General features: G+C 61.6%; 1 protein-coding gene across 1 annotated transcript; it reads left to right on the top strand.

The window, feature by feature from the left end:
- The first annotated feature begins 931 nt into the window (after positions 1–931).
- CNN1 (calponin 1) lies at positions 932–14660 on the top strand. The gene is made up of 7 exons (XM_074980358.1): positions 932–1059; positions 9725–9846; positions 10187–10253; positions 10851–10988; positions 11950–12060; positions 12647–12793; positions 13006–14660. The coding sequence occupies exons 1-7, from the start codon at positions 997–999 to the stop codon at positions 13246–13248; spliced, it is 891 nt and encodes a 296-aa protein (XP_074836459.1). The 5' UTR covers positions 932–996; the 3' UTR covers positions 13249–14660.
- The last annotated feature ends 1942 nt before the right edge of the window (positions 14661–16602 follow it).

Genomic DNA, 16602 nt, shown 5'->3' with positions numbered 1-16602 from the left:
GTTGGCAGCCCGAAGGGTGCCGGGAGCGAGGGGGACGGATCCTGAGCTCAGCAATGCTGGCGTGCATCAGGATAGACTCTATGTGAGGGTCAGACTGGCGAAAGCCGGAGGGGAACCGGCCGTTTTTGTCAAATGCCGGGGCTCAGGTACGTGGGCCTGGGGCTCCCAAAGGCTCTTATGTCATATCCGGGCTCCTCCCATCTGTAGTGCTTTTCTCCTCACAGCATCCTGTGAGGCAGAGTAATTATCTCCATAAGGGATGGGGAAACTGAGGCACGGGAGCTAAGTGACTTGCCCAAGGTCCTGCCAGAAGTCTGTGTCAGAGCAGCAAAACTGACCTACAGCCCCTCAGGTGCCAGCCACGGCCTCGTTCGTAATGAACAGCTGCAAATTAGCTCCCGGCGCCATCTCCGGGGAAGCGGCCTGGGCTGGCAAAGCCCTTCCCTGCCCGGGGAGCTCCGTGTGCACGGGGTCCTGGGGAGGGTCTGGACTTGAGCCGCAAATGGTTCCTTAAGAGCCACGTACAGCCGGGAGCCACCCTGCCGGTGACCCTTAGAAAATCTAACGGCCACCCCTATTTGGGCCCCGACCCATAGGCCCGGACCCCGGTCCATTCAGTGCCTGGTCCTGCCCTGCGCAGGAGAAGGGAGCAGCCAGAGGGGCGCCGGCCAGAGCGCGGCTCCTGCACAGCCTCCCCCAGGGAGGGGGAGGGGCAGCACGTGGGCCCGGGACAAATCGCCGCGTTCCCGGGATATTTGCAGGTGGAAAAAGTGACGTCCTCGCTCCTCGCTCCCCCCCTCCCCCCAGCCCCCCCAAGGCTGACATCAGTGTCCGCGGCGATTGGCTGGGCCGGCCCGGGCCGGGCCGGGCCGGCCAATGGGGAGGGCTCGCCGCGGGGGGGCGGTGGGGGGGGCCGGGCCGGGCCGGAGAGCGGAGGGTTTTCAAAAGTTGCGGGGCGGCGGCGGCGGCGGCAGAGAGCGCCCAGCGCCGGCCGGGATGTCGTCCGCCCACTTCAACCGGGGCCCGGCCTACGGGCTGTCGGCGGAGGTCAAGAACAAGGTAAGGGGGGGGCCGCAGCGGCTCAGGATCGGGGCCGGGGGGGGCCTGTTCCCACGGACGGGGCCCCGAGCGGGGCGGTGGGTCCCGCGATCTGACCTGGGGCGGCCCCGCGGGGCTGATCTCAGAGCTCGGGGGAGCCCAGCTGAAGTGACCGGAGGGCCCCCCGCAGCTGGGCTGGGCCCAAGGGAGGAGGGGAGGTGCCCCCCAGGCCAGGAGGGGGACGTTCTCCAGTGGAAGGAGGGAGGGAGGCCAGGAGCGGCCGGCGGGGTCTGTACAGCGCCTGGCACAGCTGGCGGCGGGTGCTCCCTGAGACAAGGGCTGAACTAGGGAGGAGCGGGTGTGTGTGGCGGAGATCAGGGCCCCCCAGGCCCGGAGGTGGTGCCCCCAACCCTCCCCCAGGGCAGCCCCAGCAGCCGGGGGAGGGGGGCAACACTCTTCTCTGCTTTGGGGGGACCTGCCTCTCTCCCGGGCACCCCTCCCCCCACGCTGCTGAGGGTCCCACACGCCCTTGGGCAGGGGAGACCAGACCCCACGTGTGCTCAGCGCACCCCTGGGTATTTACCAGGGGGAGGGGAGAACCGAGGCTCCCCCACATCCACCCTCAGGTTCAGCTGCCAATCACCGTTCGGAGGGGGAACATTAGTGCAGGGCAGAGACAGCGCCTCCTGCTGGCCAGCGCACAGCAGTGGCCTGCAGGCTACTCTCAGCTCTGCCACTGGCCTGCTGAGGGACCTTAGGCAAATTATTTGGCTGTGCTGTGCCTCAGTTTCCCCACCTGCCCAACAGGGATGATGCTCGTGAGCGGCCAGATCAATGCAGCAAAGGTTACGCCAGAAAGTGTTCAGTGAGAGCCAGGGAAGATGATCACTAAAAATAAACATTCTCAGCCCCCGCCCTGGCCTGTGGAGAACTGGCTCTGTCCCTAGCCAGGGGTCTCCATCCCTTAGGATACGGATGGTTTCTAAACCCCTTCAGCCCTGCAACTGCTCTGCCTTGAGCTATGGCCACCCCCCAGCCACTCCCTCCTCCTTTACAGCTCCCACTGGTAAGAAACAATCTCCCCGACCCCTGCCCCTGCCTCCACCCCCTCAGTCATGGCTCAGCTGGTACACAGCTACTGTGAGGCATAATACTGATACACCAAACAGCTGCTGTGGCTCCAGGACAGGGGTCTAGTGGTTAGAGCGGGGGGGACTGGTTGCCAGGACTCCAGGGTTCTATCCCCAGCTCTGGGATGGGAGTGGGGTTCAGTGGTTAGAGCAGGGGGGCTGAGAGTCAGGACTTCTGGGTTCCAGTCCCAGCTCTCATGCTGATTCCCTGCCATGGCCTTGTGCCTCAGTTTTCCTGTCTGTGAAATGGGTGCAGTGGCCCCTTGACCTAATGTTTGTGGAATGTTTTCATGCTGAAGTGTTGGGTACTCAGGTCAGGGCATGAAAGCACTGGTGGGGGAAGGAGGGAACAGCAGACTGCCCAGATACCAGAGTGAGGGGCACAGGACACCTGAGGCCTAACTACCTCAGAACACACCATTTTCCACTGGGGCTCTTCTCCCTTTGCTTGGATCACTGGGCATCAGGTCTGGGTACTGGGGACACCCCACCCCCAGCTGTCACGGCTCCTCGCTTGAGTGTTAGACATTCCTGGAGCTGCTCACCCCAAAGGAGCCCAGTGCACTTTGAGGGCTTCCTGCACCCACCTCTGGAGGGGAGCAGCCAACAACCGTGTAGCAGTGGGGAGTCAGGCCCCCATGAAGGGGGAGATTCTGGAACGATACTGGGGGAGACAAGCTCCTTGTGCTCCGGGCATTGGGGTCCCCTACTGCTTTCCTGCCGCTTGGCTTCTCCCACCGTGAGACATAGCTGAGCTCCCCCGTCCCCGCACCACCTCTGTTCCCTCCTGCCCCCAGGGATGCAGATGCATCGCAGGAAGTCAATCCCCGAGGACTGAGGAGAGCTGCGGAGCTGGGCTGGGGTGGGTGCTGGGGAGCTCCCAGCTGGGGACAGGCCGGGGTTACGCAAGCACATCTCCGACTGTCCCACTGTCAGACCTGGATTTGCTACTGTCCAGTACCCGCTCCGGCTATGCAGGGACCCCCATGTGTCCCCTGCTGCGGGGCTCTGCTCCTCCCAGAGGCCTCACCCCAGCTCCAGAGTTGGGGGGCAGGACTTGCCCCCCCAATGCCCAGCAATCGCTTGGCAGCATGCACCCCCAGCCCTTCTCTGGGGCTCCCCCTGCTTTGAATTCCTCAGCTACCTTCCTGGCCAGCCTGCTGTGTGCATGGCGGCCCGGCGGCAGGCTGGCCATATATGGTCGGCTTTGGGGATTCTTTGCGGCCAGGCCCAGGAGCAGGCGGCTCTATATAAGGCGTGGTTTGCTTTATACAGCCGCCAGGGCCAAGCAGCCGCTGCGCTGAGAGATCCCCGGGGGGGGGGGGGGGGCACCCCAGGCCTCGGAGATGGATACTCTCCCCCATCCCAGCGCACGCTCGTGCCAGCTGTCAGAGCCAGACGCGGACATGGGGGGGACCAGTCCTGGGCAGGCAGGGTTGAGGCCCCTCCCAGGACACAGGCCTGGCCCTCCCATGCCCACTAGCACTGCATCTGCCATCCTGCCAGGGGAACAGGGGTGTACTGTGGGCCAGCCCCAACCACACCAGTGGCTAAGCTAGAGCCCCCCAGATCCCTCTGGTCCCCCTCCGGCGCTCTCAAGTGGGACACTGCGACACCCCCGGGGGCAGGAGGGGGTGGAGCCAACATCCCTTCCCTGGCTGTTCCCTGGACCCTTTGCCCCACCCCCCAGACTGTGGAGCCTGCTCAACGGGGCCCCCGAGACATCAGCTGGCTCATTGAGGGGCTGTAAGGCCACGGGGCTGGGCCTGAGCTCTGGGAGGGGCGGGGGCTGGGATGGCTCGTCCCCATGCGGGCTGCCCAGAGGTGGCTGGCGGTAGTGGCAGCTCAGGGAACAGCAGCCCACAAAAGGGGCCAATTCCTTCCCTCCAAGGGGAGCAGGACGGAGTGGTCAGAGCAGGGGGCTGGGAGCCAGGACTCCTGGGTTTGAGCCCTAGCAGAGGGAGGCTGCAGCTGGGCTCATTTGAGTTAGGCCAGGTCCCAGTGACCTGCCGTGCAGGTGGCTCAGGCAGAAGAGCAGCGGGCTGGGCTGGGCTGGGCCAGGCACGCAGGGATTTCCTGCAGCAGCTGGTGTCCCAGCCAGGGACAGTAGCTGTCCCCAGTGATGGGGGAAGGAGCTGGGCTGGATCTCAGCCAGGCCAGGTGTGGGAGGGGAAACCACCACTGCAGCTGGCCCTGACTGAGAGAGCCAGAGGACTGCACTGCCCCCCACCAAGCGCTGGCAGGGCTGGGAGAGCCGAGTGACCCCATTTCACACACTGGTAAACTGAGCCACAGGGGAGCAAAGACATTTCTCTCCCGACCACAGAGTCTGTGCTGGAAGACCCACCCCCAAACTCTGCCGCCCAGCCTCTCCCAGAGCTGGAGAGAGAACCCAGCTGACTCCCGGCGACACGCCTCCTCCCTCACATGTTGCCCAAGCCCCTGACAACTATGGCAAGCTATGGGGGGCACCCGCAGGGGCCCGGGAGCACCGTGAAGACTGACCCCCCCATCACTAGCTGTGCATCTCCAGGGTTGTTATTGCAGGGCGATTGGCCTGCTTGTGGGCAGGAGGATTGCTGGCCCACCTGGGGTTCCAGCTGGCTTGTTTTGGTAGGGTTGCTGACCCAGCAGGGGGTTCCGGGCCAGTGCGTCAGGGGCCACTGGCTGTAGGGGGTTACCAGAGAGCTGGGGGAGGTCTGCCGGCTGGTTGCGGCTGTTGTGCTGGAGACAGGGCACTGCCCCTCCCAGGCAGGCAGCCGGCAGCTCTGCGCTCTGGGCCACGGGGATGCGATGCTGAGGCCAGCACAAGGGTGCCCCAGCTGGCCAAAACCCTCCCAAGGTCCTTCCACAGCCTGACCTCGCGGCCCCACGGGGGCAGAATTTAACCCTCACTCTCCCTCAGACCTGGGCTGAGACCCACCAAACTCGTTTCACTGGTGCCCTGGGCCAGCCCCTGAGTGCACACGACTCAGCCTCTGGACTGGCACCAGTTCCGTAACATGCCCGGGAGCTGGCATCCCCTGGAGAGGAAAAGCCTCACGCTCTGCTCCCCAGCCCTCGGCGCCAGCCAGCCCCTGACCCAGGGCCCGACCAGCGCCAGCCCCACTGGGCTGGAAAGACCCTGTCCATGTCCCCTGTCCCCCCAGCCTGGCCTGGATGGACACTTGCACCTGCTAGAGCTGAAAGGCACCATGTGCTGCTCCCGAGCCAGCCCAGCCCCCGGACCCGGCCTTCCGCCAATAGCCATGGCATGAACTGAGGCCTGTCCCTCACCGGATGCTGCTGGTCCCATCCCACAAACGAACGAGCCAATTCCTCGTCAATGGGATCATCACCACCACATGCCCAGCCGGCTCCTGCTGCTCTAGGTGGGATGGTCCCCAGCCAGGGTCCTGCTGCCATCTCTGCCACGCCGAGGGCCCCCCCCAGCCAGGGATACATCCAGGGGATCAGGCCCAGACCAGGCCCCATTCTTCTCCCAAGTTTGGTGAATTCTTCCTGCCGGGGCTGGGGCCTGTTTGGGTTGGCAGCCGGCCCCGGTGCGGCCGGAGCACGCAGACAGGCTGGGTCGGAGGAATGTGAGTGCAGCAGCCGCCGGCATTGGTGGGTAGAAGCAGACAGTGTCAGAGCCCCTCGGGGATGCAATATGGCACCTGCACGGGCCAGCCTGGGCTCTGGCAGTGCCTCCTCCTGGGACAGGCTCTCTCCCATCAGCCCTTCGCGGGCTGGATCGGCCATTGCAGCCCAAGGACTGGTCGGCCGCAGGCCTGCAGCCTTGTGCTGGGCTCACACCGCTGTGGGCAGGGCCCGGAGCTGGACCAGCTCCCCTCCCACGGGTTAACTACAGCACAGCAGGTGCCCTGCAGCAGCGGACCAGGGAGAACGTTGGGACGGATGACACGTGGCCCATCCTACTGGCCCTTGGTAGCCAGGGGAATCACCCTCCCTGGCCGCAGGGGGCATCTCCCTCCAAGCAGAGGTGCAGGCCTGGGCTGAGGTGTGCGGCCCTCCTGCTGCGCGGAGACGTGGGGAGCCAGGGTCCTGGCAGTACAGAAAATCAGAGCAGGAAGGGGAAGCAAGACCCCCGGGGAAGCAAAATGATTCCCCAAGTAGGATCCAAGGATCTCGACTCCTCCTCTTCTCCTCTTTCCCTCCCACCACAACACTGGACGCCACCTCCCCCTGGGAGGGGGTAGCAGCCATGGGGTTCAGCTGCCAGGCCCCTGCTCTAACCACTAGACTCCACAGCCCTCTAGGAGCTGGGAATAGTCCATCAGAGCCAGACCCAACCTGCAGTCCTGACTGGGCCAGATTCTGATGAAAAGCAGCTCCCAGCCCCTTCCCCCAGGGCCCAGCTCTGGTGGCTGGCAAGGTGCTGGGGGGCAGATTTGAGCCAGTCGGGTAGAACGCCGGAAGGGATCCAAGTGTGTCTGCTCCCACCGCTACCAGCTACGGGGCACCAGTTCTAATCCACCCCCAGCCAGCAGGGACTGAGAGCCATTGCTGACATGAGCTGCCCAGGATCTCCGCCACACATCCTCACTGGCACTAAGCTTGCCCTGGCCCCTTGTCATTTAGTTCCTCTGTACACAAGGGCTCAGGGCGACTCGCACGGGGGCTTTAATCTCAGGCAGACAGAGCAGGAGGCTGCGACCCGCCGCAGGACTCTGGGCGATCTCTGAGCCGCCTCATTTCCCTGTGGACCAGACCCAGTGGAGGGCTGCTGGCCACAGAGCAGGTGGGACAACGACTCCCTGCTTCACCCGAAAGCCATAACGCCGGCCTCCTGCTCCCAAGCACATTGCCAGCTGCCCCTTTTATCTGCTGGACATGGGGCCAAATGGATCCCTGATGTCACTCTAGAGCCAATGGGCTAACAGAAGGCAGGAACTGTTCTTTCTACCAGCTGTTAAAACAGCTGCCGCTTTCCACCCCCGAGGTGGCTGCATTTCAGCAGCCAGGGAAGAGCAGCCCCAGGCCTGGGAACCCTCCAGAATTCACTGAGGCCTTGCGGTATGAGCTAAGATTGATAGTCCAGGCGAGGGGAGGCAGAACCCTTCTCAGGCAGCCCCAGGCGCCGGACATCAAGCCCTGTCGCTCAGCGGTTCTCAGACTGAGTGTGAGGCTCCCCCAGGGGGTCACAACCACCTTTCCGGGGGCTGCCCAGGGCTGCCCCCTACCCTCCCCGGGGCTGGGCAGCAATTCTGTTGTTCGATGTGGGTCGTGGTCCAGCGATGTGGGAGAACCCTGCTCTAGTGCGTCTCCTGGCGCCCAGCGGAGGACTCTCCCCAGGGCAGGGAGCTCAGGGCCATGTCTACACGTGCCCCAAACTTCGAAATGGCCATGCAAATGGCCATTTCGAAGTTTACTAATGAAGCGCTGAAATGCATATTCAGCGCTTCATTAGCATGCGGGCGGCAGCAGCGCTTCAAAATTGACGCGCCTCGCCGCCGTGCGGCGTGTCCAGTTGGGGCTCCTTTTCGAAAGGAAGCCACCTACTTCAAAGTCCCCTTATTCCCATGAGCTCATGGGAATAAGGGGACTTCGAAATAGGCGGGGCCCTTTCGAAAAGGAGCCCCGTCTGGACGCGCTGCGCGGCGGCGAGGCGCGTCAATTTTGAAGCGCTGCTGCCGCCCGCATGCTAATGAAGCGCTGAATATGCATTTCAGCGCTTCATTAGTAAACTTCGAAATGGCCATTTGCATGGCCATTTCGAAGTTTGGGGAACGTGTAGACGTAGCCCAGCAGAGCCGTCTCCTGTCACTCAAGCAGGGGATTCCCCAGGAGGCCAGGAGCTGGAATCTGAGGCCCAAAGGGGCCACGGATGGTGCTCTGGAGGCTCTGACAGCCCTGAGAAGGAGCGTGGGGACCTGGTGGTGAAGCACGTTTCCTAATAGAGGTTTGGCTCTGCAGAGCTTTGCCCCGGTGGGCTGGGGGCAGACCGCAGCTGGGCTCCCTTTTACCAGAGAGGAGGGCACAGGAATTACCTAGACCCTGGCCACTCAGCCTGGGGCAGCTTCTGCCCCTCCAGACGCTGCAGTGTATGGGGTGGGGCGGGGCGGGGCAGGACAGAGCCCGGCTGGTGACAGCATTGGTGTGGCACTTGGCCCTAGAAGGCCCAGCTGAGATGGGAGCGCCCCAGGGCAGGTGCAGCCCAGACACACCCAGGGAGCATCCTGCCCCAGAGAGATGAAGAGCCTTCTCCTATTTCACAGCAGGGGCAAGGAGCCCAGAGGGACACTGCATGGAGAGGCTGGGGCTGAGTCGTTAATTGCAGTCAGGTAGATCCACCCTCTCGGGCATACAGCTGGGCAGTGCTGTGGCCAGAGAGTATCTCTCCATGGGCAAAGTAATTCGGCTGCTGGTGCTTTCCTGTGGTGGGGGGTGAATAGCCAGGAGACGGGTCCCCAAACTGGGGGGCTGCTCAGTACCAAATCAGCCAATCAGGGCCACATGCCCCTTCCTTGCTGCTCAAAAGCATTAAAGGCATCGAAACAGGCTCAGGAACAATCCAGATCACCACCAGAGTGGACCAGCCCGGGGCCCATGTCAGTAGCCAGCCCCAGGAACTGCGAGGCTTACGTGGTAGGCAGCTGTCAGGTGATCTGCCCCCAAGTGCTGATGCTTGGTTTAAGCCAGAGGTTTTGTATCCCATCCAAAGCTCTTGGCGATGCTCGCTCCGGTTAGGTTGGTTCCCCACAGAAATATGCAGTTCTTTCCCTCCCGTGGCTCGGAGATCCACCGTCTGCTGCCACTGGCGGAGTGGAAAAGTCGCTCATTTAACTGACGACCTTCACAGAGACAGAGCCCAGAAACGCGTCCGCCCCCTTCTCCACCCGGTCGCGAGCTTGTGTATTTGTCATCATCTCTTCTCGCGTTGGCCTCTCTGACTTCTGTCCCGTCTCTCTCCAAGTGAGCGGTCCCCCCTCGTCACCCATCTAACTCTCCAGCACACAAGTGTTTCTTTCCCAGGGAACTAGCTGCCGAGGCTGCCATGGAGATGTCATTCAGGAGCCAACAGGCTGGGAGGTGGGGGACCACCCAGCGGTGACTGCCCCGCCACTTAAGCTGTACTGAGCAGCGTACGGATCTGAGATGGTCCCAGGCTAGCAAACAAGACCCCATCCCCCAGCAGCAGTGGGTTTAAATAGCTACTGGAGGAGGCTTGTGGGAGCCCCAGGGCAGGGAAGCAGGATGGTTTGTGGTTACAGCACTAGCCTGCTCTGCTAAACACCCTGTGAGATGGTATGCAAGTTGCTTAGCCACTCTGTGCCTCAGTTTCCCCAGACTCTAGGTGCTCACAGGGTTTGCCCAGGCAGGGGGCAAGGAGCAGGAGGTTCCTGGCCCGCACTGAGCTCAGCAGGATACCCCTGTGGGTCACCCTGCTAGCGAGGGCTGCTGCCAGCAAGGTGAGGTCACCACAGGGCTTGTGCTGCTGAGGGTGCTGCCCAGCAGGTTCCCACCGATGGTGGCAGCTCTTTGGCTGGCAGGGGCCTCTGAGCACCTGGCCCCTAACAGCTTGGCCCTGCCAAAACCCCGCGGCTCTGTTACAGCTGGCCCAGAAGTACGACCCCCAGCGGGAGCAGGAGCTGCGCCTGTGGATCGAGGAAATGACTGGGGAGCACATCGGAGACAACTTCATGGAGGGGCTGAAGGACGGCGTCATCCTGTGCAAGTAAGCGGGGGTCCCCCCAACGGGCGGTACAAGAGCCGACGGCGGTGTTCTCCAGGACTCGGGGGGCAGCCTGGGAGCATGGCCCGATTCCACCCTCCCAGCCCCACTCAGCGCTGGCTGGGTCCTGGTGTCGAGACCCATCCACTGCATGGCGGCTCCCGCCGGGGCACGGCGCTGCTGGGATGGACCCCCGCGTGCGTGCTCCCCGCAGATCCAGGCGCATGTCCTGCCCCATGTGATGCAGTGGGGAGTCCTCCCTTCTGCTCCGACTGGCTGGGCCTGGGGAACAGATCCTGCAGCCCAGCCGTCGCCGTACAAAGCAACCCCCTTCTCCTTCCAGGCTCATCAACAGGCTCCAGCCTGGCTCCGTGAAGAAGGTGAACGAATCCAGTCAGAACTGGCACCAGGTGAAGGCTCCCTGATGAATTTCAGTGGCAAAGATTCCCAGCTTAGGACCCCGGCCAGGTGCACATAAGCCGGCACCCTGAAACTGGAGCAACTCCAACCTGCAGGAGACCTCCCCCGGCCCCAGGGTGCTGGGAGACAGCCCAGAAAAGGGGGTGGGCTCCCAACAGCCAGGTCTTTGGGAGGGGGAGCGAGGAAGGGGCACTGCAGCTATGGGGGTGCTGGCCATGACCCAGCTCTCCCCTGCTCTCCCCTCCATCCCCGGGGCCCTTTGCAGCGCAGGGCAGCTAAAGCCTGTGTATGTTGTCGAGAGCACTGATGTGAGAGCCGAGATGCAGGCGCCCCTCTCTGTGCTCTTGGAAGAAGGGCTGGGCATCTCAGGGGAGCAGGAAGGGGCAGCAGAGGTAGGAAGAGCTCAGCTGGGACGTGCCATCTGGCCAGACTCCTTCAGTGCCACTGCAATACTGTGGGAATCCTGAGGCCAGATGGATTCCCCCTCTCCCCCACTGTTGGAGAAGTCGTTGGGTTCTGGGACCAGGCAGGGGGAGCTGCTGGCTTTAACCCCCCGGCTGGTTTAACCACCTGCCGTTCTGCTGCAGCTCGAGAACATCGGGAACTTCATCAAGGCCATCACCAGGTACGGCGTGAAGCCGCATGACATTTTTGAAGCCAACGACCTCTTTGAGAACACGAACCACACCCAGGTGCAGTCCACCCTGATCGCACTGGCCAGCCAGGTGAGTGCGGGGGTGGCCGCGTGGTTGTGCCCCCACCACGAGATGGCAAAGACAGCTCAAGACACCTTCGGGGGAGAGGCGTGGCCCCCGGGCAGAGCCATGGACCCCGCAGGCTATGGGCGGCCTTCCTGCCTCATGGGCACTGCGGCAGAACCCTGAGCAGAACCAGCCTCAGCCGCTCCCCCTGTGCCTTGCCGGACCCCTGGCCCAGGCATCGGCCACTGGGCTGCTGGCTGTGCTCGCTATCAGGGCCAGAGCTGAAGTTCTGTACAGAAGCCTCCTGGTGTGAGCTGAAGAGGCCCCTCTGCCCCCACCCCGGGCTGGGGTCCCAGGTGCCTCCTGGCCTGCGAGGCTGGGGCAACACGCCAGGAGAGGGTGCAGGCTGCCCGACAAGGACCTCCCATGGGCTTAAACTGCAGCAAGGGAGGATTCAAAAAAACTTCCGAACTCTCAGGGTGGTTAAACACGGGAATAAAGCACCCAGGGAGGTTGTGGCGTTTCCATCGCTGGAGATATGTAAGAGCAGGTCAGACAGGCGTCTGGCAGGGATGGTCTGGACGGTGCGTGGTCTTGCCGGGAGGGCAGGAACTGGACTCGATGACCTCGAGGTCCCCTTCCAGTTGTGGCGTTCTGAGAGTCTGAGATTCTGGGCCCATCTCAGCTGCAGGGACGGAGGGACGGACACAGGGGCCCAGCCCTGACTGCAGATTAATGCTTGAAGTCATCTCCCCGGGGAGAAGGGCTCCTCTACTCCGTTCCCTACCCCCGCGCACAGCGCCGGCCTTGGCTTTGAACTGGTCACTGCTGGGCGAAAGAGGAGCTCGCGACAGGGGACGATGGGGGCTTGTCTCCCACTCCATCCTGGCTGAGGCTTTCTGCAGGGAGTTGGGGGGTAGGAGGGAGATTCCTGCCCCTGCCCCCCGCCCCATGAGGCCATTTGGTTCCTGCCTCCCCCACCCAGGCCAAGACAAAAGGCAACAAAGTGAACGTGGGCGTCAAGTATGCGGAGAAACACCAGCGCCGGTTCCAGCCCGAGAAGCTGAAAGAAGGACGGAACATTATCGGGCTGCAGGTCTGCGACTCCCCCAGCCGTCCCAAAGAGCAGGTCCCAGCCCCACGCCCGGGCACAGAGCAAACCACCCACCAGCCCCAGGGCACCCAGCTCACAGGGCATCACAGCTGCGGGGCGGCTGCTGAGCCTCCTGTCGTGTGGGCAGGACTCAGCTGACCCGGGGAACAGGAAAGTCACCCCAGCCCCCAGCAGGAGGCACCCACGTGAGCTTATGGGCCCTTCTCTGCCACTGCACCAGGGGCTTCCCACCCGAAAGTGCCACATCCCATTTTGATTTAGGCCAGCGATTGCCCCAGGGATGGCTGGAGCTGAAAGCACAAACCTTGGGAGCGCCCGGCAGTTTCACAGCCGCTGGGCAGGAGGCATCTGGGGTAACAGCCGCACCCGGTCTGGGAACTGGCAATTCCTTCCTCATCCTCCGGCAGGGAGGGGGCAGCTGGGAATTCTGTGCCCGTGGGGCGACAGCTCTCTGGGCGTGACGGTACCAGACAAAGCCTTATGCCAGGGCACAGGCACGCAGAAGCTGGGTCTTCCACCCGGCCAGCCCTGATCCCCGCCCTCAGCTCTACTCTGCTTCCCCTTCCAGATGGGCACCAACAAGTTTGCTAGCCAGCAGGGCATGACGGCGTACGGCACCCGCCGGCACCTCTACGACCCCAAACTGGGCACAGACCAGCCCCTGGACCAGGCCACCATCAGTCTACAAATGGGCACCAACAAGGGAGCCAGCCAGGTAAGAGACGCAAGCCTGGGGCCAGACACATTAGAATCCAGAGGGGCACGGGGGCTCCCCCACGAGCCCAGCCTGCTGCCATTCCTGGGGGGAACTGGCTCTAGGGTGGAAAGGCCCCGGATCCCACCACCTGGTGCTGCTCCTGAGCCGTCACCTCTGCACGGCTCCCCCCCGCCCCACCCACCCAACGACCCCCCCTTCTCTCCCCGCAGGCAGGCATGACGGCCCCCGGGACCAAACGGCAGATCTTCGAGCCCATGCTGGGCATGGAACACTGCGACACCCTCAACGTCTCCCTGCAGATGGGCAGTAACAAGGGCGCCTCGCAGCAGGGCATGACTGTGTATGGGCTGCCCCGCCAGGTCTACGACCCCAAATACTGCCTCCAGCCCAGCTACGCCATGATCGGCGAGGAGTACAACCACAGCGAACACAACTTCTACAACTCCGAATGAGGGGCAGGCACGGGCCGAGGCCTGGACTGAACAGAGACACACGTCACCGTGGCGTTGCAAGAAGCTTTTTCTGAAAAAGAGCCAGGGGTTGCTTTAAAAAGAGGAATAAGAGGAAATCCCAGCTGCTTCCCCACCGCTAACCAGCTCCCAGACTCCCCCGATCTAGCCCCCCCCCCCACACCCAAGAAAGAAAACCCAGCCCCAGCCGTATTTCCCCGCCTTGAAGTTGTTTTTAACCGTATAACCTAACACCTGCCAAGGCATCGGCACAGAGGAAGCAAGGCCGCTGCTCACTTGCAGTAATTTGCGGGAGGATACGTGTAGATGTTTTTAGTGTTTCTTCACCATTCACACCAGCGTCTCAGCTCTGAGGCGCTCGCCCCCTTTCCCCGGCCCTGCCCTGCGGGCGCTGAAGTAGCTCTAGAAACGTTGCCCCCACCCCATCCCCTTCCCTAAAGGAAGGAGGAGAACAAAGGAGCTGGTGAAATAAACTGGCCTGCGATTGCATTCACTGCTTGAGGGCTGAGCACATCTAGGTCCTGGCAGCTTCCTGCTTGACTGTGCAGGTAATCCCCCTCCCCCGCGGCTCACCCTGCCATCCCAGGTGTGGTTGCACTCCTAGCAATAGTGGCCTGAGTGGAGCAGGGGCACAGAGGACAGGTGAGACTAGCAGTACAGTGACCAATGCTCCCTTTTTTTTTTTTTTCCCCCACCCATGGGCGGAATAAATTTTGTTACATGCACGAAGGAATAAGCAGATGCGCCCCACCAAAAGACAAACAGGCTGTCAGCTGTGGGCGCTCTGCGAGTCAGCTGGGCAGCACCTGAATCTCTCCTGGGCGGCCGCCCAAGCGTTCAGCTTACAGGGAGCACTGACGTTGACCAAGTTTAAACCGCCCCCCACCGACAGGGTCTCCTACCACTTCTGTGCCATTTCCGTAAATTAGATGCTCCCTGTGTGCGTAGAAGAGACCCACTCTACGTACGCTCCCCACCTACCACCAGGACAGCAACCTCAACTAACAAGTTTTGTGTCTGCAGGTTTTCCAGTGGCAAATCTCGGCATGAAAGCCTCTCCCCGCAAACAACCACAGTTGAGCGCCTGGAAGGTTGCCTGTCCAGCCTCCTCTGCTGTTGCCCACGTTGTCATGAGTATTTTGGTGACCGACTAACGTACGGGAAAAATAAGAGTGTGAACTACTGAGAGAAGCCACTGCATTTCCTAAGGCCAGGCTGCCTTCCACAGCCAAGGCTTGTCCCCTACTCTGCATGCTGGCAAACCAAACACTCTTTTTAAGAGCTCCAGACCAAGTGATTTATAAACTGATAGAACAGCAGTTTGTAATTTTCTGCTGATGAGCACTTTTTAATCTCTCACTATGGCACAATAAAACAAGGAAAAAAAAAGTCTATATTCTAACTCTGTTTCTAAGCTTGTTCGAGAGCTCCCTGGAGTTTTCCCTTCGCTGGGGAAGCCTGTGTATAAAAAGGCAGGTTGAATCAGAATCTAGCCAATTTCACAAAGCCCCACGCATCCAAATCCTTCGCCCTGCAGCCGCTCCTGGTGCAACTGGTTTTTCCAAGCAAGTCTCTTCGGTGAAGGGACCTTTTCTTCAGGACCTGCTAGCCCAGCTGTCTGTATGTTAAAGCATCTAATATTAATCCTCAGCACACGTCTTCCCCTGTGTTAGAGATGAGAGAACTGAGGCAAATTAAAACTCTCTGACTTGCTGGAAGCCAGCACAGATCTCTAGCCAGCACCTTAACCGCAGGGCCATCCTTCATCCAGAAGCACCTGTGAACCAAAGCGAGAAAAACGACCTGCCACTCCCAGACAGTGCTGGGTTCACAAGAGGACAGATCGGGTTGGGTAAAATGGCTGCGGCCAGAGGTTCAGTCCCACAGCAGTTAAGGGAGAATGGGGCTCCCCAGAAAATGCTGACAGCTAGGTGGGTTTCGCTGCTCCCAGGACACTGGGGGCCACACAGGCTAGTTGGCCGTGTCTGATCAGGGAGCATTCAAGTGCTTTGAAGAGAAGAAGCCATCTATAAATGCTCATCCCTTCCCAGCACACATCAATGGTTAGGTGAGTTCTGTCTCTCCAGCCCTGCCCCAGCTTTCCTCCCAGACGGACTGCGTGGCTGGGAAGCATCACGGAGCCCTGTAACAGGTGAGAAGCCAAAGCACTGAGATGCAGCAACTTGCTGAAGCCCATGCTGGAGAACTGAACCAGTTTTCTGCGACTGACCCTCCTTCCCCCTCTCCCTTGCCTGGTTCGTAAATCCCAATGCCAGCTGGCGCACAGGACTCGAGAGAGTTCGCGCTCGTACCAAACGGCTTTGATAGCTGTTGTCACGGAGCGTGGGGGTGACCAGGGCCTGTACCCCATCCGCAGTCAGGCTGAGCCGGCCATCCAGGCCCCTGGCCCTCCTCCCTTCCTCTCCAGCCAGACAAGACCCAACTCAACTGCCCAGCTCCAATTCAAACCAGCCAGGCCCCTGCTTTGCCCTGTTTCCTAGGGAAGAAAAGCATCACCTGGCTGCCTAGGTTATAAAGAACCCAGAGGGTCACTGTGTACAGGTGAGAAGTCATCACACCGAAACTCCCATCACCACTGGGCACTGATGCTGTGCCTAGGGAAACTGAGGCACTCGCTGTGGACAGTAGGAAACATGCAACCTGACCAGGGCGTAAAGCCCTCACACGCCCCACTGCGTCACCCTCGCCCCCAAATGCCGCCAGATCTGTGGGGTCACTCCCCCAGCCCCCACCACTTGCAGAAGGGCTCAGCCTCTGAGCCTGCCCCTGGAGCTTGGAAGAAGTGCGCCACTTGCACGGAGATCAGCCACCAGGGGGCGATGTGCGCACACGCCCAGCCTAAACGCAGACTCGCGCAGCCATAGGAGCATCCGCCTTTACTCAGCTATGTTCTCATCACAGTCCCGGGCGGACACCCAGCAAACCCCCTTCCAAGTCACGCTGCCCCTCAGAGCACGGGACAGGCGCTTCGCAGAGTCTGAGACACGGGCCTTGCAGGGGCCGCTCCACCCCAACTCTTCCAGTTACCAGTCTCCATCCCAGCTCCGGGAGAGTCCGTGACTGGGTTCTTGATGTGCCACACAGCAGGCCATTGGGAATGCAAGCCAGGAAGCTGGACAAACCCACTCGGGCCTCTCAGGGCACTCCCGTTAAGGTCTTCGCAGGAAAGGTCAAATGGCACCTGGGCCTTGGAGCATGGGGTAATGCTGCAGCAGGCCTGGGAGTGGGGAAGAGACGTGTCACATGGAGCATGGGAAGGAACAGGCTGCAGGCCCCAGGTGTTACAAGGCCACGCGCAAAGAGCTGATGCTCCCG

This window comes from Carettochelys insculpta, chromosome 29 (genome assembly GCF_033958435.1).
Source record: "Carettochelys insculpta isolate YL-2023 chromosome 29, ASM3395843v1, whole genome shotgun sequence".
Classification (NCBI taxonomy): Eukaryota; Metazoa; Chordata; order Testudines; family Carettochelyidae; genus Carettochelys; species Carettochelys insculpta.
The sequence above is the reverse complement of the archived record's forward strand: the minus strand, read 5'-3'. Positions and strand labels throughout refer to the sequence as shown.